Source organism: Barbus barbus, assembly GCF_936440315.1.
Source record: "Barbus barbus genome assembly, chromosome: 30".
Taxonomy (NCBI): Eukaryota; Metazoa; Chordata; class Actinopteri; order Cypriniformes; family Cyprinidae; genus Barbus; species Barbus barbus.
The window spans coordinates 20,962,530-20,981,572 of record NC_136758.1 but is presented as its reverse complement, the minus strand read 5'-3'; the positions used below and the strand labels follow the sequence as shown (position 1 = coordinate 20,981,572).

At 37.5% G+C, this 19,043-nt stretch overlaps 1 protein-coding gene across 1 annotated transcript in view; it reads left to right on the top strand.

Annotated features, from left to right (window-relative positions):
* Positions 1 to 18,050, top strand: part of LOC306850446 (uncharacterized protein) — a gene marked incomplete at both ends in the record, with an annotated part of 37,594 nt that extends 19,544 nt beyond the window's left edge. Inside the window, one exon of the mRNA XM_079386101.1 lies at positions 17,886 to 18,050. Coding sequence (XP_079242227.1) covers positions 17,886 to 18,050 — 165 coding nt within the window. The remainder of the gene's footprint in view (positions 1 to 17,885) is intronic.
* Between the last annotated feature and the right edge of the window lie 993 nt (positions 18,051 to 19,043).

Here is a 19,043-nt window from a genome sequence, read left to right as displayed (position 1 = left end):
AATATGTGCTTCTAGGAGCTTGTCTCTCAAAGAATCCTATGCATATGCACCACCGCTTTATATTTTTTTCTGCTTTTATCTCTCCAGTGACTGCAAAAAATATCTTTAAAGTTCCGTATGGCCTTCTACTTTAATTAGAGAAGTGGAATTTGTGAGTAACAAGTTCCATATTTTAGTGATACTTTCACAGAATCTTCTCCCATCAACTTCACGTGGTTGTAGGGCATGAAAACGACAGCCGTATATAGCAAAGCAGTCAAGTGTCATATGTTTATCAAAGCTAAACCGAATCACACTCTCACATCTCTCTGTTTCTTTGCATCTGCTCTGACTGTCATGCAAAAAATAGCACTTGTCACCAATATCTTGTTGTAGATGCCAGTCTGCTTAGACACTAGACACTGTATACTTAACATCATGTGAACAAACATGAGACTGTGAAGTGCAATATGTTGCACTATTGTGTAAAAAATTAGGTCCTACTGTAGGTCACATCTAATATTCACAAGATATACACTCTTAAAAAAAAAGGTGCTTTGGGACCCTGTATGGTTCCATGAAGAACCTTTTATATCCAAAGAACCTTTCCATTGCTCAAAAGGTTCTTTGTAGCACAGAAAGGTTCTCTGTAGCACAGGTTCTTTAGACTAATGGTTTTTTACACTCAACATGTTGCAAATATATATAATATATATATATATATATATATATATATATATATATTTATTTTTTATTTTGTCAACTGTACAACATACTGAATGGACTATATCTGCTTCCCTCAAAACCTTTTTTCATTTGTGTTAAATTAAATGCGGCGTCTAATTGATTTGCCATTCAAAGCAACTTTGTGCTGTCCTAAATTCAAAACCCTGTCCGCTGTTTAAACCTGTTCAGATCTTGCAGATAGACTCTTCATAAACTTTTACCCTCGCTCCATTAAAACTTTGAGGTGAAATTGTCTTTGCAGTTTCGAAATAAACCTTCTGTCTCTTTGCATTCACAATCCACACGCAGTCTTGCTCATTTCCTGATGTAGTTTTGGGGGCAAAACAGGCATATTTGCCAGCTGTGTAATTTATTGTGGCACTCATTTGCATATTAAAGCATTAATTAGCCCCTCTGAGCGCGAGAGCGGGAATAGTGTAATCATTGGACGTGTAGTCGCGGGGGACGAGTCTGTGTTTGGGTCTGGGGGGAGGCCGAGAGGAGAGCGCGGGAGTCTCTGGGTGCTTGTGTTGACCATGCGGCGCGTGCTTGTCGGTTTTGTGTTTTTTCTCCTCTCTTTCCCGCCGGAGGGTGGATGAGGAGGTTGCGTTGCTCAGTTTTCCAGCTTTTTCCAGACCCTTTGAAGTGTCACACACGATCTGTCTCTGTGTCATTTTAATGGCTTTACTCACCCGTCAGTGCAGTCAGAGGTACGACCAACAGTTTCACAGGAAGTAGAGGTTGTTGTTGTTTTTTTCCATCCTCTTTTCCATTTGAGGGTGAAAAGGGGGATGAGGGTTGAGGATTGTGGAAGAGCATATGAAAAAAAAAACTGATGTAAAGGCTTTTTAGAAGTTGTGACGCCAGAATTTGTGGTAGCAGTATAAAATGGGCACAAATTTTGTGGAGATCTCAAATACATATTAAGCTGCTTGGAACATGACATTTCATTTTATAAGTGATATTCCTGTAAGTGAATATTCACACTTCTGGACATTTGGTCTGTGAACAACACACACTCAGGGCTCACCAATAGGTTGACAGAAAAAAAGTATTAACTTCATTGACTCTATGCATCCATTTTTATACATTGGGATTATCTTGAACATAGAATCAGTTAGAATATTTTGAAAACTACAAACCAAAGAATAGTTTTACCCTTCAAAATTTTGGAGATCTGTCTGTCTGTTTATCTACATTAAGATGTCATTTATTTCTGATACAAAGCTGAATTTTTTAGCTTCATTACCCCAGACTTCAGTGTCATATGATCCTCCAAAAATCATTCTAATATTCTGATTTGGTGCTCAAAAACATTTATTAATTTTATAATTATAATTTGTTTTTAACATTTTTAATAGCTAAATTTTAACAGACATTTTTAGGATTCTTTGATAAATAAAAAGGCCAAATAAATAAATCTTTGGAACATTAGAAATGTCTCTACTGTCAATTTAAGTCTTTCCTTGCTAAATAAAATATGAATGTCTTATGTTTGTACATAGTAGTGTACATATAAATAAAGGTATTTCAGCAAATATAAAAACTCGGCTAAAAAACAAAATCATTCATTTATGGTGGGGCCAGTGAAAATGTTGTCCAAGCAAGAACTTTTTTCAAGGGAAATTTTCAAATAAAAACTGTCATTTACAAAATTGTTGTCCAAACCCGTATGATTTTTTCCCTCCGTGAGATAACATAATTTCTGAACAGAGTAAGATTTGAAAGCACTGTCAGAGGGGAAATTGGTGAGGTGAGTAAATAACAACAGAATGTTTATTTTAGGGTGAACTATCCTTTAAATTTCTATACTAATGCATATGGTCGCCAATGTATGTGTCTATATAGCCAGGTGCAGTAAATGTCCAGTAAAGTGTGAGAAGCCTTTGCTTCAGTGGTTCTTTGTTGAGCTGTCTCAGAAGCCTTTGCCTGAAACACGTTGGATCATATTTTGATGGGACTGGAAGCTATCTTTTCCCTCTACTCCACTATAAATGGCCCATTGGATGAGTTGGTCCATCAGAATTTCAGAATCTCCCTCTGGGCATGTCCTCCAACTCCATGCTCAAGCGCCCTGAGTCACCAGTCACCCACGGTGAAGGCTCATCTGAATATCATGAAACCCGTGAGTCACTGCCTTTATCAGAGGGCTTCAGCCAGAAGAATCTTCCTTTCCCTTTCAAATTAACAGGACTGCAGTGGCATGGTCTGCATATGAATATGGATGATCTATTAGGTCATCTTTGGATGTAGCATAAGCGTGCAGCACTTAGCTCTCTATTTTCTATTTACAAAATGTTTTTTTTTTTTTTTTTGCTTGAACGTGTGAGCATTGTAACCAATCACATGTGCACATGAATGACAAATTTAAATTATTGTTAGACTTGCGACAACTAGTCTTAATGAGCAAGATTAATGGTTTACAAGGTTAACCATGTTGTTTTCCGTGCTACTATTAGGGCTAATATGAAGTGTAAAGTCACGTTTTCTGCTTAATATTGCTATTTAAACAACAGTTCAATAATGAAAATTACATTAATATTGAGTACCTTACTTTGCAATATTGTTAGAAGCTCTGTCCAGTTTTGCTCCACAAATGAGAAATGAAAAAACAGGGAAACCATTGAGTGGTTTCCCTGAAAAGCAGTGGCATTTCATGAATCAGTGTTTTTAAACAAATCATTTGAATGAACAGTTCTGTGACTCACAGAAGCATGACCAGCTGTTGCATCTCTACAGGCAAGACATTTTAGTACTCTTTAGTTCCTGAATGAGTCAGTGTTTTATAGCCGCACATCTGCAAGTGACATGTTTCGATCCTGTTTGAATTGGTGTTGCTGAACAAGTCAGTTGAGTAATTAATTCAATGACGTGTTTGAAGATGATCAAAAGTTTTGCATCTCAGTAGTGGTTTTTCGTTAATGACTGAATCAGTGTTTTTTTGCTGATTACTCATAATTTGGTCGCTTGTCAATGTAGCCAGTCACAGACTATTGATTTTTTGAATGCAATGGCCAATCAGAAAAGTTTTTATTCACTGCAGTTCTGCATGCTCATGAATAATCTCATAACAAAGTGCAGATGCAATGTAAATAATAGATTCATTGTGCAGTTTGGAGAGCTTCACTGATAATAACGGAACTTTGTGAGCTAGTGATGAACTATGATGAGGGACGGCTTTTTAGTGATAATAAAGGGAGCTCACTTTGCGTGCTTTCTAGGCTATAATCCATTCAGAATTAGTATGAAGCTTGTATTTTTTGACACGTATACACTGCAAAGTTTTGGAAATTGCATTTGCATATTTATGCTGGATTCACTCTCATAATGATTGACAGAAATGTGAAAATAGATGTGCATTAAGGCTAGCGCCCCTGGTGATTTAATTCTAAAACCGGGCCTGGCCAAGACCAAGTTCAGAATGAGATCCAGTTCATGGACCAAAAACATGTGTAAACTTTATTGAGATTGTGTCATATGAACCAGTGATTTCATTTCCAGCAATTTATGACTGGCTTGAATATAGTCCCACAACTGATCGTTCTGCATTTCAAGTGACTGGATTTGGCAACTGGAAAAAAGACAAAAAAAAACATGAACATCAGAAAGCACTGTGCACATTTATGGTTGAAAATGAAAGGCCATGAACATACACTTAAAACGGGAAGTGTCGCCATTAAAATCAGCAGCAAGAGTAAAAACTAGTTCACAGTTTATTAAATGTTGGCAACTTCTTTAAGTTACACTTAACTGGGCTGTATTCACGGATTTATGTGGTGCAGTAAGGACATTGTTTTGATACTTATGTCCATAAAGACTTTTTTGAGAAAGAAATTTTTGTGCATTAAAAAAAAAAAAAAAAATCCTGCCCCCCTGAATTAAATAAACAATGCCCACCAACACACAGCCTGACAAAAAATATTTGAATGTGAAATCTGTTAATCAAAATTAATAATGATGATTACAATATCAAGAATAGTAACCAATTTATGTAGCCCTAGCTCTGCACACTAGTCTTATATTGCCCTCTTTCTCACTTCATCTTACTCTCTTTCTCTGGCTAATCATCAGAGGTGAAGATGACCTATAAACACTGATAAACAATCAATACATATTTATTTAATGTGCATTTAACCCACCTCTAATGCTTGTAAGCTCATTTTGATTATGGATATTTCATTGGTTTATACAGGTTAACTCAGGGCATGTCACCTAAAAACACTCATCGCAAATCAGGTTTGTGCACAGCATGCATTAAGTCAGTTCTGTCTTATATATCCATATGATGGGACATTTGCGTTAATGATTCTGTCTGTCTGTCTGTCTGTCTGTCTATCTATATGCATGTGTCTGTGTATTTGAATAGCATTTCTGTTTGTCTGTCTGTCTTCATCTCTGTGTCTGTTTCTTTGTGTTTTTCTTGTGCAGACCACAGGAGCCCTCTGTTTGTCCTCTTGTCCCTGTGACTGGAGTGATGGGGCAGTAGTCAGTATGTTTGCCCACTAAAATCAGGGGGAGGGATGGGATGGAGTGGGCAGGGTATTGCCTGTCCCCGTCCTCGTCTCTGTCACACCGGCATGGGCTGCCTGGGCTCCATGGAGGGGAGATAATTGGATTTGTTGTCACCTCCAGTTGCTGCCAGGAGCAGGCGTCTGCTCCGGTTAGCGATGAAGACATCATCGTGACAGGGACCCTGGGAGAGGATCAGCTGGTGTGGTGGGCACCACTACCGATGCTCTAGAACTGCCATGTCCAAGCGGGCAGGCGTAGGCCAGCTGTTTCCTTGCCCGTGTCCTCCGGTCAGGCCAAAGAAAGAGCTCCAGATCCAACGGAGAACGGGGGGAGAAAGGAGAAGTTGACCTCTGGCCGGATAGTGCTAGATGTTGAGGTTTGAGCTGTGCCATGTGCCCCTGTGGTTCCTGTGAAAAGGGTTTAGGCCCAGGCCAGGGAATCATGCCACAGTAGACAAGCGTGGCGGGCAACCAGGGATGGCACCTGCTTGGCGTGAGTGTGAGGTAATGATGGGCTCACAGGTGAACGGCCCCAGAGGTAATCAGTAATTAACTCACAGCCACTCCATCACCACAGCTTTGGGCCTGAACCGAGTACCGCTGCCATGTCCTACAGACAATAATGCCCTCCAAACACTCCTTGCACATGCCCCGACAACATCAGCTTATTTATTTTTCCTTTATATGTTATCAGTTGTTTGAATGTGTTTTACTATTTTATTTTATTGGGAGTCTATTTGCAAGATTCTGTCCAGAAAGCAAGGAGTGTCAGCAAGGGCTTCTGGTTTTATTTTTAAAGCTTCGGTCTTGGAGGAAAAAAAAATCCCTTTTACTCCTGTGTAAGAACTTTTGAAAGATTGTCTTTGTTCTGACTTCAGTGAAGAGCAGTACAGTGGCTGCAGTGGAACGGGAAGGTGAATTATATTTATATCTGGAAGTCCTGCTTCTGTGTGACTGACCCCCAGTCAGAAATCCACACATGCTGTTTTCCATTTTCCTGTCGTCCAGTGCTAGCCTACATTCCCATTCACTAAGAACAGTTAGTGAATGGGAAACATTGGCAGATGGGGGAAAAAGATACAGAGAGACATATTTGTGGTGTGTTGTGTGACTACATGTCAATCGCACTGTATCGCCCCTTAGAAGTCTTCACAGTGTATTTGGCCATGTTAAGTCAATTCAAATAATGGGAGTGTATATGTCCTTACATAGTCCATACACAGTCCATTCACCACTGCATATTAATATATTACTGCACATAGTTTGTCTCATTAATTTACCTAATTTAAGTTGTGACTCAAATTGACAAGTTTTATGTATTTATTTATATTAGTTTATTTATTGAATATTTGCTATACTTACAATTAACAATCCACAATTATACTCATATTTAATTAATATTTATATACAGTACTAACAATACATAATAATATACACTAAAATAAATACCTTTATTCAGAAAGAATGCATTAAGTTGGTCAAAAGGGGCAGTAAACACTTTTAATATGTAAAAAAATAAAGAAATAATGTTCTTTTGAGCTTTATATTCAGCAAAAAAAGGCCTAAATAATGTATTTTTTTTCCACAAAAAATTAAGTTGCACAGCAGTAGCACAGTATATTTAAATACAAAAGGGAATTTTGAATGGTAATAATATTTCACAATATTACAGTTTTTACTGTTTTTATCAAATACATGCAACCTTGTGAAGACTGTTTTAACAAAAATCTTGAAAATCTTTAAAAAATCTTATTAACCACAAACTTTTAAATGCTGTACATAAACTATAATAATTATATGTATTATTTAACCAAAGTTTTATATGAATGCTTTGTATGAGTATGTACAAATATACTTTTTTTATAATAAAAATATATACACGTGATAGTGTTTGTAAGGTTGTGTCAGTAGCAGAAGAGTTCAGACTGTGATGTGCGCTCTGATTCTGTTTTTGGAGTGCGATGGCATCCGTAATTGGGAGAAATGCGGATTCGGTGGGCCTAGACATCTCCGTCCCCCAGGGATCAATTACAGAAAGACTCATTCAGCTCGGTCTATTCAAATGAACACCTGAAGAGCGGGGACAGTGTGCTGTTTTAAAACGAGGTATTACGAGATAAACAGCGTCCCAGTAAAGACCTCATCAGCAGCAATTTGTATGCATTTACGCAGACAGTCAGGGTTTCGTCTCCTTCCACTGTTGTCTTACCTTCTTCCTCATGTTTTTAATCACAGCTGTACAAAAAATAAAAATAAAATAACCTTCCACTTGGAGTGCATGTACACAGGCGGGTAAAAGTGACTTTTTCTTTGACACATCCACAGAAACAGCCGGTCTAAAAGTAAGCTTAGCAACAGTCTTACTAACAAAAACTTGAGCGCTTTCTAATAAGGATGAAGTGTTATTAATATCCCTCCAAGCACATATTTTAAATAAATTTGTTCCTGTGATTCAGTCCGTCTCTCTCAAGGTTTTGGGCATTTGTACAATGTGAAGAGCTAGCAGTGTTTAAGTCCTTCAGACCTTGCGAAAGTAATGAATGCCAGAATGTTTCTAATCACTGAATCATTCATGCTGTATAATTTGCTGTAAATAGCCAAGGTGCACCCTTGATTTACAGCTTGCTCAAAGATCCTTGACACCACTTAGCGACTGAAAAACACTCCATATATACTTTGAGGCTTAGTTTAGCGCTTTGAAAGGAACTCAAGCTGTAACTTTTCATAACATTTCATCTTAACCGGTCACCCAGACCCTAAACTGATGCACAGTGATTGTGAAAGAAAGAAAAACACTTTGTTTTTCGTCTTTGATCACAAGAGCAGTCAGCAAGCGGTAAATAAAAACAAATCTCCTGGAGGTTTTGAGAAGGGCTTCTCAGAAAAGCTTTCCGGTCCGTGTTCTGACACTGTGTTAACGGGTCCACCTGTGGTGACCTTGTCCCGCCGTCTCTCCATCCTCGACAGAGAGTGTGAGATGGATTACTGTGACCGCACGGCTACCTTACAGATGGCGCAGTGCCGTCACCGGCACCTAATCTTCATAGCGTGCATCGAAATGACTCATTAAAATCAGCACAGGCAAGACCGGCGGAGAGGACGCCCAGCTCTACATGGGCGGCAGTGTCTGTTTTCCTCTCTCCTTCCCTCTTTTCTATGGCTTGGTCCTTTTATTAAATTTCTCTCTCTTTCTTCTAATGTGGAATTTCAGTGCTTCTCCCTTTGAATGATTGGATGTTATTGTCATAGTTGAGCAAAGGGAAATGCACTTTCAATTAGAGGCAGTGTTTCATTTCTGTTTTTAAATTTAAATGCAGTAGCACGCATCTTGTGCCTTTTTTTGGAGTTTGGTTCTTTTATTTTTAAAGTTCGCTATATGCAATCCTCCTTTTAGAGTGACAATCTTATTTGTACTTGTAGCAACAACAGTTCAACACTACTATCACCCAACTGCATCCTTCCAAACGGGCGAATCAATGTCTCTCTTAGGCTGAACAAAAAGAACATTTTAGTGGAGAGGGAAGCTTTTTATTTTATTTGTGTATATAAATATATGTATATGTATATTTGCTTAATATCTTAAAATATTGAGAAATATTGAGAAATATTCCATATAATCATTCACTTCATATCATTCATTATAAATTTTTGTAATTTAATAATAATTATTATTTTTTATATATGTGTGTGTGTGTGTGTGTGAGTGTGTGTGTATATATATATATATATATATATATATTTATATTTATATAATATATGTAATATATTAGAATAAATTTGATTAAATATATTTTCTTAAATGAAAATATTCTATGTAATCTCACTTCATATCATTCATGATAAAAACATAAATCCATGTACAGTAGTTAGAGAAACTGCAGTGTGAACTAATTGTATTGTGTCAAGACGCAGGACAAACCATGTTTTTAGAGACCATCGATGTGACATTCATATTGGCATGTGTTGCAACAGCAGTTCAAAACCACTATCACCCAACTGCATCTTTTCAAACGGGCGGATCGATGTCTCAAGCACTCTTAGGCTGAACAAACAGAAGAGTTTAGTGGGGAGGGAAGCCATCAGGTCAGATCTGCACGGCGAATAATCTCTCCTCAGCCACACGCGAGAACAAAGCCTATCTGGGGCTCATCGCCACTGTGATGATATTTAAATGTAAAGCTGAGGAGATCAATTAAATTAGCCGTGGCTTCAGCCAGCAGCTCTCCAGACTGCCCCTGAGGTCACAGCGGTGTACTTTTCAGCTCTCGCCTCTGGTAATCGCTTCAAATCAAGCCTCTCTTAAGCACCGCGGCCCACCTTAATTACACGTATGAGGTTGAGATTTCACACCTCTGGTAAAGAGAAGATAAAGTCAAATTGATAATAAACGCCTGAAAGATACATTTTTGAATCAGCCGGGAGAGCTGCGGATCGCGGAGCTGGCTGCCATCCTCCATGGCACTGACACAGGAGATATATATTCATATGATTCACTCTGGGTGTGTGTGTTTGAATATGTTTATGATGATGTTCAGAACTCAGCCACTTATTTTTAGTGCTGTAACTTTATTTTGACACACATTGTCACACATTCGCCTGATGCACTTCCAATATGAGTGTGCTTATTATAATTATTAGATTGTGCATTCATTGTACTCCTCATGCGTAATACATGGTAATTATGAGAATGTGTTGTTAAGCTAAATCGAATAATTATTTTTGCAGTTTCACACAAATGTAAAACAAGAAATTGATCATTTCAATCTATCAGTCTTGCACAGAATGAACTTAAGGCTCAAAATATTTACGATTTTTGTTTTTTAGTGTTGCATAACTAGGTTTGGGGCGGCACATCAGGATTTATGAATGCATGTGTATTGGTTTAGTAGAAAAGTTTTTTATGACTGAGAGAATTATTATTAATAAACTGGTGGAAGAAATTAATAAGCAAAATAATAGCATGGCTTTTATTGCAGCTTTATTTAAAAAAAAAAAAAAACATTGATTTAATTAATGATAGCAAATAGAACACAGATTTAAATAAAATAATAATGAATTTTGAACCTTAATTTGCAAGGACAAGATTAAATAAAAAAGCTCATTATTGCTGCTAAAAAAAATTTTTTTTAAAGTCTGGTGTCTATTTTTATGAATTTAAAATGTATAAAATGACTTGGAAAAAAAAATAGTTGTAATTCATGTAGTTTAAAATATTGCTGACATTAGTAAACATGTGGTCAAGTCCAACTTTCTAATATATTTCTAAGATCACAATTGTTTTTTTTTTTTTTTTTTTTTCTTTTCAGTATCTCATACTAATTTAGCCAACATTAAACATCCATCATCACTTGGCTGAACTTTACAGATTCATTTAGTGTGCAAACAGTGACATCTACCTTCAGAGATGAGAAGCAGATGAACTTAACACAGGACAATAGAGAGAGCACACTTTTGATGCAGGTCATAGTGTGTGTGTGTGTGTGAGAGAGAGAGAGAGAGAGAGAGAGAGAGAGAGAATATGTTGGTAATTATAGCTATTTATGTTAAGAGAAAAGACCTAGTCAGATGGCGAAGTGCATTCATTAACATTCACTTAGCGGTGAAGTCATTATCCTCTTTCCCACTAACAGAGAAGGAAAAAAAGAAAAGAAATAGAAAAAATATGAATGTGCCGACACAATGACAAATACTAAATCCAGGACGCACTTAAATAGGATGTATGGTGAGTGTAAAAATGCAGTTTGACTGTTCGAGTGAGAAATAAATGTGTTTGGCATTGCGTTCATACATGGAGTAACTAATTCTCATTGTCATAGTGGTAAACAAAGAAATGATGCAAGCAAGTCCGATTGTTTCAAAAGATTCTTTCTGTTGCAGAGCAATAGCTGATTGCTTTGTCTGAAATTATTATTTGAAAGCATTAAACTATATTTAAGAGCTTAGTTGCTATATTAGTTTTACTAATGCATTTAATTGTTACTTTCCCATCCTAAAGTGTATTTAAAAAGCTATTTATTTATTTAAGATTTAAAATAGTCTTTTTGAAAATAGACTTCAATTGTATTACATGAATTAAAAATAATATACAATACAAGCATAGTTTTTACTGGCACCTCAAATGCTGAGTAATTTACATATATTAGCATATAAAGTAATTGGCACAGATGCCAAGAAAACACTGGAAAACAGATTAATTGTCATCCACCAGCCACAGTGACATTGTTAAAAATGAGATGCTTTTAAGAAGCCAATTATCAGAGAGTTTCTAAAGTAACCCTTTTTCATCCCTGAATATCAACTTAAAGCCAGCTTCATACAAAAATGCAATGATTCTTTATCCAATCCCAAAAGTCTCTTCAAACGAACACACTAAGGTAACTTGTATAGACTGCATACTGTATACGTCTTGAAAGATGCCAAATAAAATATTAAGCCAGCTGTGCAACTTTTGTGCTTTAGAAAAAGATCAAATATAATAAACCACAACATTTAAGGTAAACTAAAGATTAAGCGTCATAATGATTTATTGCAATACATCATAAGCCAACATGTTGCTGTCAAGGTTGAAGAATATTCATGTGTTTAGGTCTCGGTGATGTGTTACCTGCCCTGTGTGGAGTAGTTTGTGAGGCATATGGGCACAGCCTTTCTCTTTCACACACACACACACACACACACATGCACAAACTCTCGCTGGTAATAGATTCTGCTATGGTTTGCTGGAGCTCTAGTTTTATCCCCTGTAATAATTGGATAGTGCCTCCATTTATAAGGCTGTCCAAGGGAATGCAGAGTGAACAAATGAGCTAGTTTAGTTGCCAAGACCACTGCTTGGGGAGAAGGGCTTAAATGACTCCCATTTTCACAGCCATTGTGCAATGGCTACCTTAAATAATATTGAGATTACACGAGGGAAGAGAAGACATGCTGAGGATCTATTGTGCAGATAAAAGGAGAGAGGAAATTAAAAGATTTGAGGGGGAAAAAATAGAAATGAATGCTTGTTTGACCAGACAATGAAACAAAATGCTGTGTATGGACTGATATATGCTAATCTATCTGATATGAAAGAAGAAATGCTATGATTGCTAGATCACTATTTTTGTTTGTTTTGCTTTAATAGTATATGAGAATCTGACACATCCATTATATTTTTTTATTAGATTTTTTAAACAATTTTACTCACTTTATATTGTATTAGGTATGTTTTAATAGATACATAAAGCACTATACATACAGTATGACAGACAGACAGACAGACAGACAGACAGACAGAGAGATAGATAGATAGATAGATAGATAGATAGATAGATAGATAGATAGATAGATAGATAGATAGATAGATAGATAGATAGATAGATAGATAGATAGATAGATAGATAGATAGATAGATAGATAGATAGATAGATAGATAGATAGATGGATAAATGGATAGATGGATAGATGGATATATAGATGTTTATTACACCTTTTAAATATATATATATATATATATATATATATATATAAATATTCCATATAATATCTTAATTCATATGATTCATTATAAAAATATATATGTGACCTTGTACCACAAATCCAGTAATAAGTAGCACGGGTATATTTGTAGCAATAGCCAACAGTACATTATTGTTCAAAATTATCGATTTTTCTTTTATGCCAAAAATCATTAGGATATTAAGTAAAGATCATCTTCCATGAAGATATTTTGTAAATTTCCTATTGTAAATGTATCAAAACTTAGTTTTTGATTAGTAATATGCATTGCTAAGTACTTCATTTGGACAACTTTAAAGGCGATTTTCTCAATATTTAGATTTTTTTTTTCACCCTCAGTTTTCAGATTTTCAAATAGTTGTATCTCAGCCAGATATTGTCCTATCCTAACAAACCATACATCAATGGAAAGTTTATTTATTCAGCTTTAAGATGAGATATAAATCTCAATTTTAAAAAATTGACCCTTATGACTGGTTTTGTGGTCCAGGGTCAAAAGTGTATGTACAAAAAATGTGAAAAAGATAGGTAATTGCGAGATAATTTTTGTTTACACCTTTGCTTACGTGTATATGGTAATCTGACACATGTCCATGAGATTTTATCATTTGATTTTTTTTTTATATAATTTTAATCAATTAAAAAACAACAACAACAACAAAACGTTAACCCACATTTTTTTTTTTTTTTTTTTTAAATAGCTATATAAAGTTAGAAAATATAAATATTCCCTATAATCTCTCAATTCATATGATTCATTATAAAAACATATGTGCATGTACAATAATTTGTGAAAATGCTGTTGTGTCATGTCACACTGCAGGACAACCCATGTTTTTGGAAAAGAGGAAAATGGGGTTGTTTACACACTCAGAGATGTCCAACCTCGGACAGATTCCCCAAACTGCGTCCCTCCTCTCAGACTCAGCTGGTCTGAGAAAACCTCCTCTCCTTGCCCCTTCATTCTCAGCCTTATTTGTATTCGTTAATGACTTTATAATTCCTGACCAGCGGGAACCTGCTTTTATCTCTATTAGTTTAGTAGCCTGGCAAACAAAGGGAGTCTGGGGCTGGTGGCACCATGCCAGCAGGAGCCACCACCATAAAGGCTCTTGTCCATCTGTGTCGCCTTCTAACGCAGCTTCACTCCTCCTCTTTTTCGTTTTGTTCTCCCCGGTGTCGTTTCTTCAGATACTTCTGCACCATCCCCGACTGATATTCCTCTTACTGGTGCTCGTATTGATCTCCGCGATGGCCAATGAAGTGTGAAAGAGACTTCTTTTTTTCCCGCAATGATAAAATGACAGCTCGCTCTGTCGACGTATGAAAAAAAGCACTCGATCGCAAATATCCTAGGGTGACGTTTCAAAAAACGTGCCTCGGAATGTGACCGAAAGTCATTCGTATTGTCAGGCCGGGATGCGATGTCTTTATTAGGGCTGAAATGAACCGAGTCGAGTGCGTTTACCTCCCATTTCGGATGTTTTTCATATCTTTGAGGGTCATTTCATATGCTTGGAATATCATTTCGGCTCAAGCGGGCGTTAATTTGACATTTGTAATGCATGTACAATGTTCCATGAATGCATTCATAAGGCCTGAATATCTCAAACTTTTGTGAGGCCTCTTTATTTTGCTTTCCGTCTCTCTCTCTCTCCCTCTGTAACATGTCAGAAAGACTGCATCCTCCTCTCATCTGAGATGCTGGTCAGATCAGGGGGCCCTTCATTGTATATTTTACCTTGGAGTTGTTTTGATCTCGCAGGGAGCAGCTTTTTTTCCATTTCCCTTTCTCTCCCCTTCTTTTTTTTTTTATTCCTTCGGCAGCCCGTGTGTCTTTTGCATGCATTGTCTTTGAACAATGCTCTGTTTGAACAGTGCGCTCGCAACTCAGGATACAGGCACGCTCGACGGATCGACTTTTATCACCTGCTTTTCCCAGTGATTCTATTAACGCTTCTGTTTCATTAAAAAAGGGGGACGCGGCCAACAGACAGGCACACCGGCAAAGAGACAGACAAGAGTGACTTCAAACAAAGTCAGTCGCGAGATTGCCACAGTGCGCAGACAGCCCTTCATTCGGGGGGACTGACAAAGCAGGGCCGGATGAGGCGTAGAACTGTGTATGTGTGTGTGTGTGTGTGTGTGTGTGTACCTGTGAGGTGCTAAATCATTAATTAGAAGGAAGCCACTTCTGCCTCTCTAATGCACTGTTGCTAATCCATGAGCATTGAAACATATGGTCTCACAATCAAGCTAGTCCAACAGGCAGAGTGGGTCAACAGTTATGTTTACTCGTGGAGGTCACCATACATTGAAGCGTACAGATAATCAGCTAAAAAAGAACAAACAGAACTATATAGATAATTAAATGAGAATATGTTTAAAATAACCCATGCAAGAACCATTCATTCTTATTAAAAGTGTCACAATCCCAAATTTCAATTAAAATTGCGCTATGTGACAATGTTCTTGGACTTTATACTGACACCTATTGGCATGGATACATTTATTTAGCCATCATTTATTATGCAAGCAAAAGTGTCTCCTCCACTTCTTACAGTTTTTATCTGCTCTCATGGAGTCTCATGTACACTATAGTTCAAACATTCTTTTTAAGGAGGCTTTATGCTTACGAAGACTGCATCTATTTGATCAAAATGCAGTAGAAGTAGCAGCATTGTGAAATGTGTTATTACAATTTAACATTTTAATATATTTTCAAATTTAGCAGCCAGTGTCACATGATCCTTAATAAATCATTATATTATGCTGATTTGGTGCTTAAGAAATTTCTTATTAATATTATAAATATTGAAAACAGTTGTGACCGGTAAGTCAGCACTACACTTTTACACTATAAATCTCAACAATGCATACAAACATGCAATATTACAGTGAAATGTAAACCTACAATCAACTTTGAATACCTCCCTAAACTTATTTCATCCTACGTGATAATCAGATCAAACATTGAAATGTTTAAATATTGAAATGGTTTATGTTAATCTCTTTAGATAATCATAGTTTAAAAAAATGTAATAATTTATATTTTTATGATGAATTTGAATCTGAAACCGTCACTTGAAAAGTTAACAAAAATGAGGAAGACATTTTTTTTCAAGATAATGTTACCTTCATATTAATAAAAATGTATACTTTTATTAAAAATCCATTCTTGGCGTAAAAGTATCCAAAGTTGCAGAAACAAGATATTTGATTTAATTTTTTACTCTGGTGTGAATGTTACATCTCATGAAAAAAAAGTTCACGTATGTTGTTGGGAACCCGGCAGTCAGTCTGCTGCAGGCAGCGGCGTTGAACTCTGACTCTGGCACAGGAAGTGAAGTCAGCAGCCGTGTAGCTGCTGCTCCAGAAGGGGATGGCTGTGCTCGCGGCGGGGCTCTTCCTCCCCGCAGCAAGGTTGGCACGGTGTGGAGGTGCTGGTGGCACGGTGCTGGTTCTGGTGCTCTTGGCTGCTGCGAGCGGTGCGTGCCCTCTGTCATTCATGGGGAGTGGCTCTGTCCAACTGTCACTTCCTGACAGGCTGATAATCAATCTCTTTATTAACTGCTCTGCTGCAGACGGCCCGCCCGGTAGGGAGGGTGGGCAGTCTGCACGGTACACCGCAGCACCATGCTCCGCTGGGGTCGGAAAGGTTGGCACCGCAAGACGGCGCCACTTCCAGACAGGACCCATCCTTGCCGCTGTTAGGAATCACATCAGCCTCTCATCCCGGTCATAATTTATCAAGAAGAAAGGTGCGGTCACATTAGCGAAATTGTGTGTGCAAAAAAAGCTCCACTGTCAATAGTGTAGAGATGTGTGAAGACCTGCTCACACAGAAGCCCTTTTCAAATCAAGCAGCTTTCTGTTGGTCAGCATGAAGAACTTGCATGACCAACTTCAAAATCTGCGTTTTGAAAACTTTTCGCCCTCTCATGAAACTCCCAACTTCAAGGTCCTATTGAAAATGATCATGTAAATTCAAATCGCATTAATGTTTTTTCTTTTTCTTTTCTGCCCTCACGTGAAAATCGAGATTGCGCAAATTCCTATTGGATTGATAGAATTTTGTCAAGCAACAATACACATGACCAGCTGGAACGTGAGAGGAATGTGCGAGGCCAACTTTTTCACCCACACGTGAAACTCCCAACTGGTCAAAGTCCTATTGAAAATGTTAATGGTAATTCAAATTGCATGAAATTTGCGTTGCAAACTTTTTTTTTGCCCTCACGCAAAAATCCAGTTTGCGTAAATTCCTATTAGATTGAAGGGATTTTGTCAATCAATGATATCATGATCAACTTGAACATGAGCGAAATCTGCGTGGTGAACTTTTTCACAGTAACACGAAACTCCCAATTCTTCAAGGTCCTATTAAAAATGTTAATGGAAATTCAAATCACATGAAATTTGCGTAGCAAACTTTTTTGCCCTCACATGAAAATCCAGATTGCGTAAATTCCTATTGGATGGATAGAATTTTGTCAAGCAACAATACACATGACCAGCTGGAACGTGAGAGGAATCTGCGTGGCCAACTTTTTCACCCTCACGTGAAACTCCCAGCTGTTCAAGGTTCTATTGTAAATTTTAATGGTAATTCAAATCACATGAAATTTGCGTCGCGCAAAAAATCCAGATTGCGCAAATTCCTACTGATTCAATTTTTCCCTCTCACACAAAACTCTCAATTGCTCAAATTCCTATAGAAAATATTAACAGAAGTTCATGAACATAAGCAAAATCAGTGTGGCAAACTTTTTCGACCTCACACAAAACTCCTGATTTTACGAATTCCTGTTGGAATGACTCAATTTCAGCTTAAAAATTTTGCCGAGCAACAATTTGTGATAAACTTTTTTGTCCTCACTTGAAATCAAGATTGAAATTCCTATTGAATTGACTGGATTTTAAAACCGAAATTTCGCTGAGCAGTGGTAAAATTGACTGCAAATGAAGCTGTACCTCACAAGACAACCGTGATTTTACTACCAAAATGAACACGCCAACCAGAGTAACAAATGTTTTTCTTTTCTCACTCGTCGAATGTCAATTCCGTACAAGCTAATGCCAAAGTCATGTCAGATGGAGCACTGATGAATAAACAGGGCCGTATCACATTAAATATGAATAAGCTACAACTCTATCACTCTCTGTTCATAGGAGGACTTCCTGGTCGAAACGCAGAAGATGCTGCTGAGCATGATCTCCGATCTGTGCGCGGCGAATGTGATGGCTGCCAAGGGGATGGCTCTGCGGCCTGCTTCTCCAGACCTCGCCGACTGCACCAAGACCACCTATCTGCTCCCCTCCCAAACAGCTGACTAGAAGACATATAAGCATAATTCTATGGCAAATAACGATAACCATAAAACTCCAAATCCTGGTAATAAAGCCGAAGCCTCTCTCCCTAATGAAACAGTGGCCCTCCTGCTGTTTCCTGCTTAATGTTCCCGCCGAGGCTTCCTCCACTTTCCATAAAGCAATTTTGCAAGCCCACTCCCAACGTGAATCATCTCGAAACGAAGAGAAGCCTCTCCCTCCATCTCTCCTTGTGTCCCCGGAGGGTGACGCTGACTAAATCTGTGTTGATACAGAGGTGTGCTCTAAATCCTGTTTGCTCGGGTTCCATCTCCCCTAATATTCACACTCGTGTATGAGGCCCCTTCCCTGCCTGCGTCTGCTAATGTAGCGTATCGTCGTCTGGATGACAAGACGACATCGGCGAGCGCCTCAAACTCCCTCACATGTATCGTTTACTGCTGGTGCAGAGAATCACAATGTGTGGGAAGGAGAACATATGTTAAATTTAAGAAGCTGGGATTTACCTCTGCGCGGGTCTTAGTTTACATGCGCTACTCAACGCTAGCCAACAACAAAGGACAAATTGCTTTTTCTTTCGGTTTACGTTGCGGATGCACATGAAAAGGTGTTATATCTGAAAATATAGGCGTCTTTTGTGGAACTCGCACTAAATACCATCTGCCGCGTGTCTTTAAATTCAAGGTAATTAAGAATATGTTTGGTAAATGAAAAACAACCTTTCTGAAATGCAATAAATGAGAGTTTGAACGGCAAGCTTGAGTTTGTAAATTTGATTTGAATTTCCGTTAACATTTCCACAGTCTGCATGTAATTATGGTCTCTAAAAATAGGCTTGTGCATTTTTAATCAATTAGATTTAATTTCTCCAACACATGCCATTAATTCATTACCAATTAATGGTGTTTACCTATAAATTGTTCAAAGAAAGAAACTTTAAAGTGTACAAAATAACAAAAAAAAAATGCATCTAAGCTAAAAATATTTTTATTTAAAAAT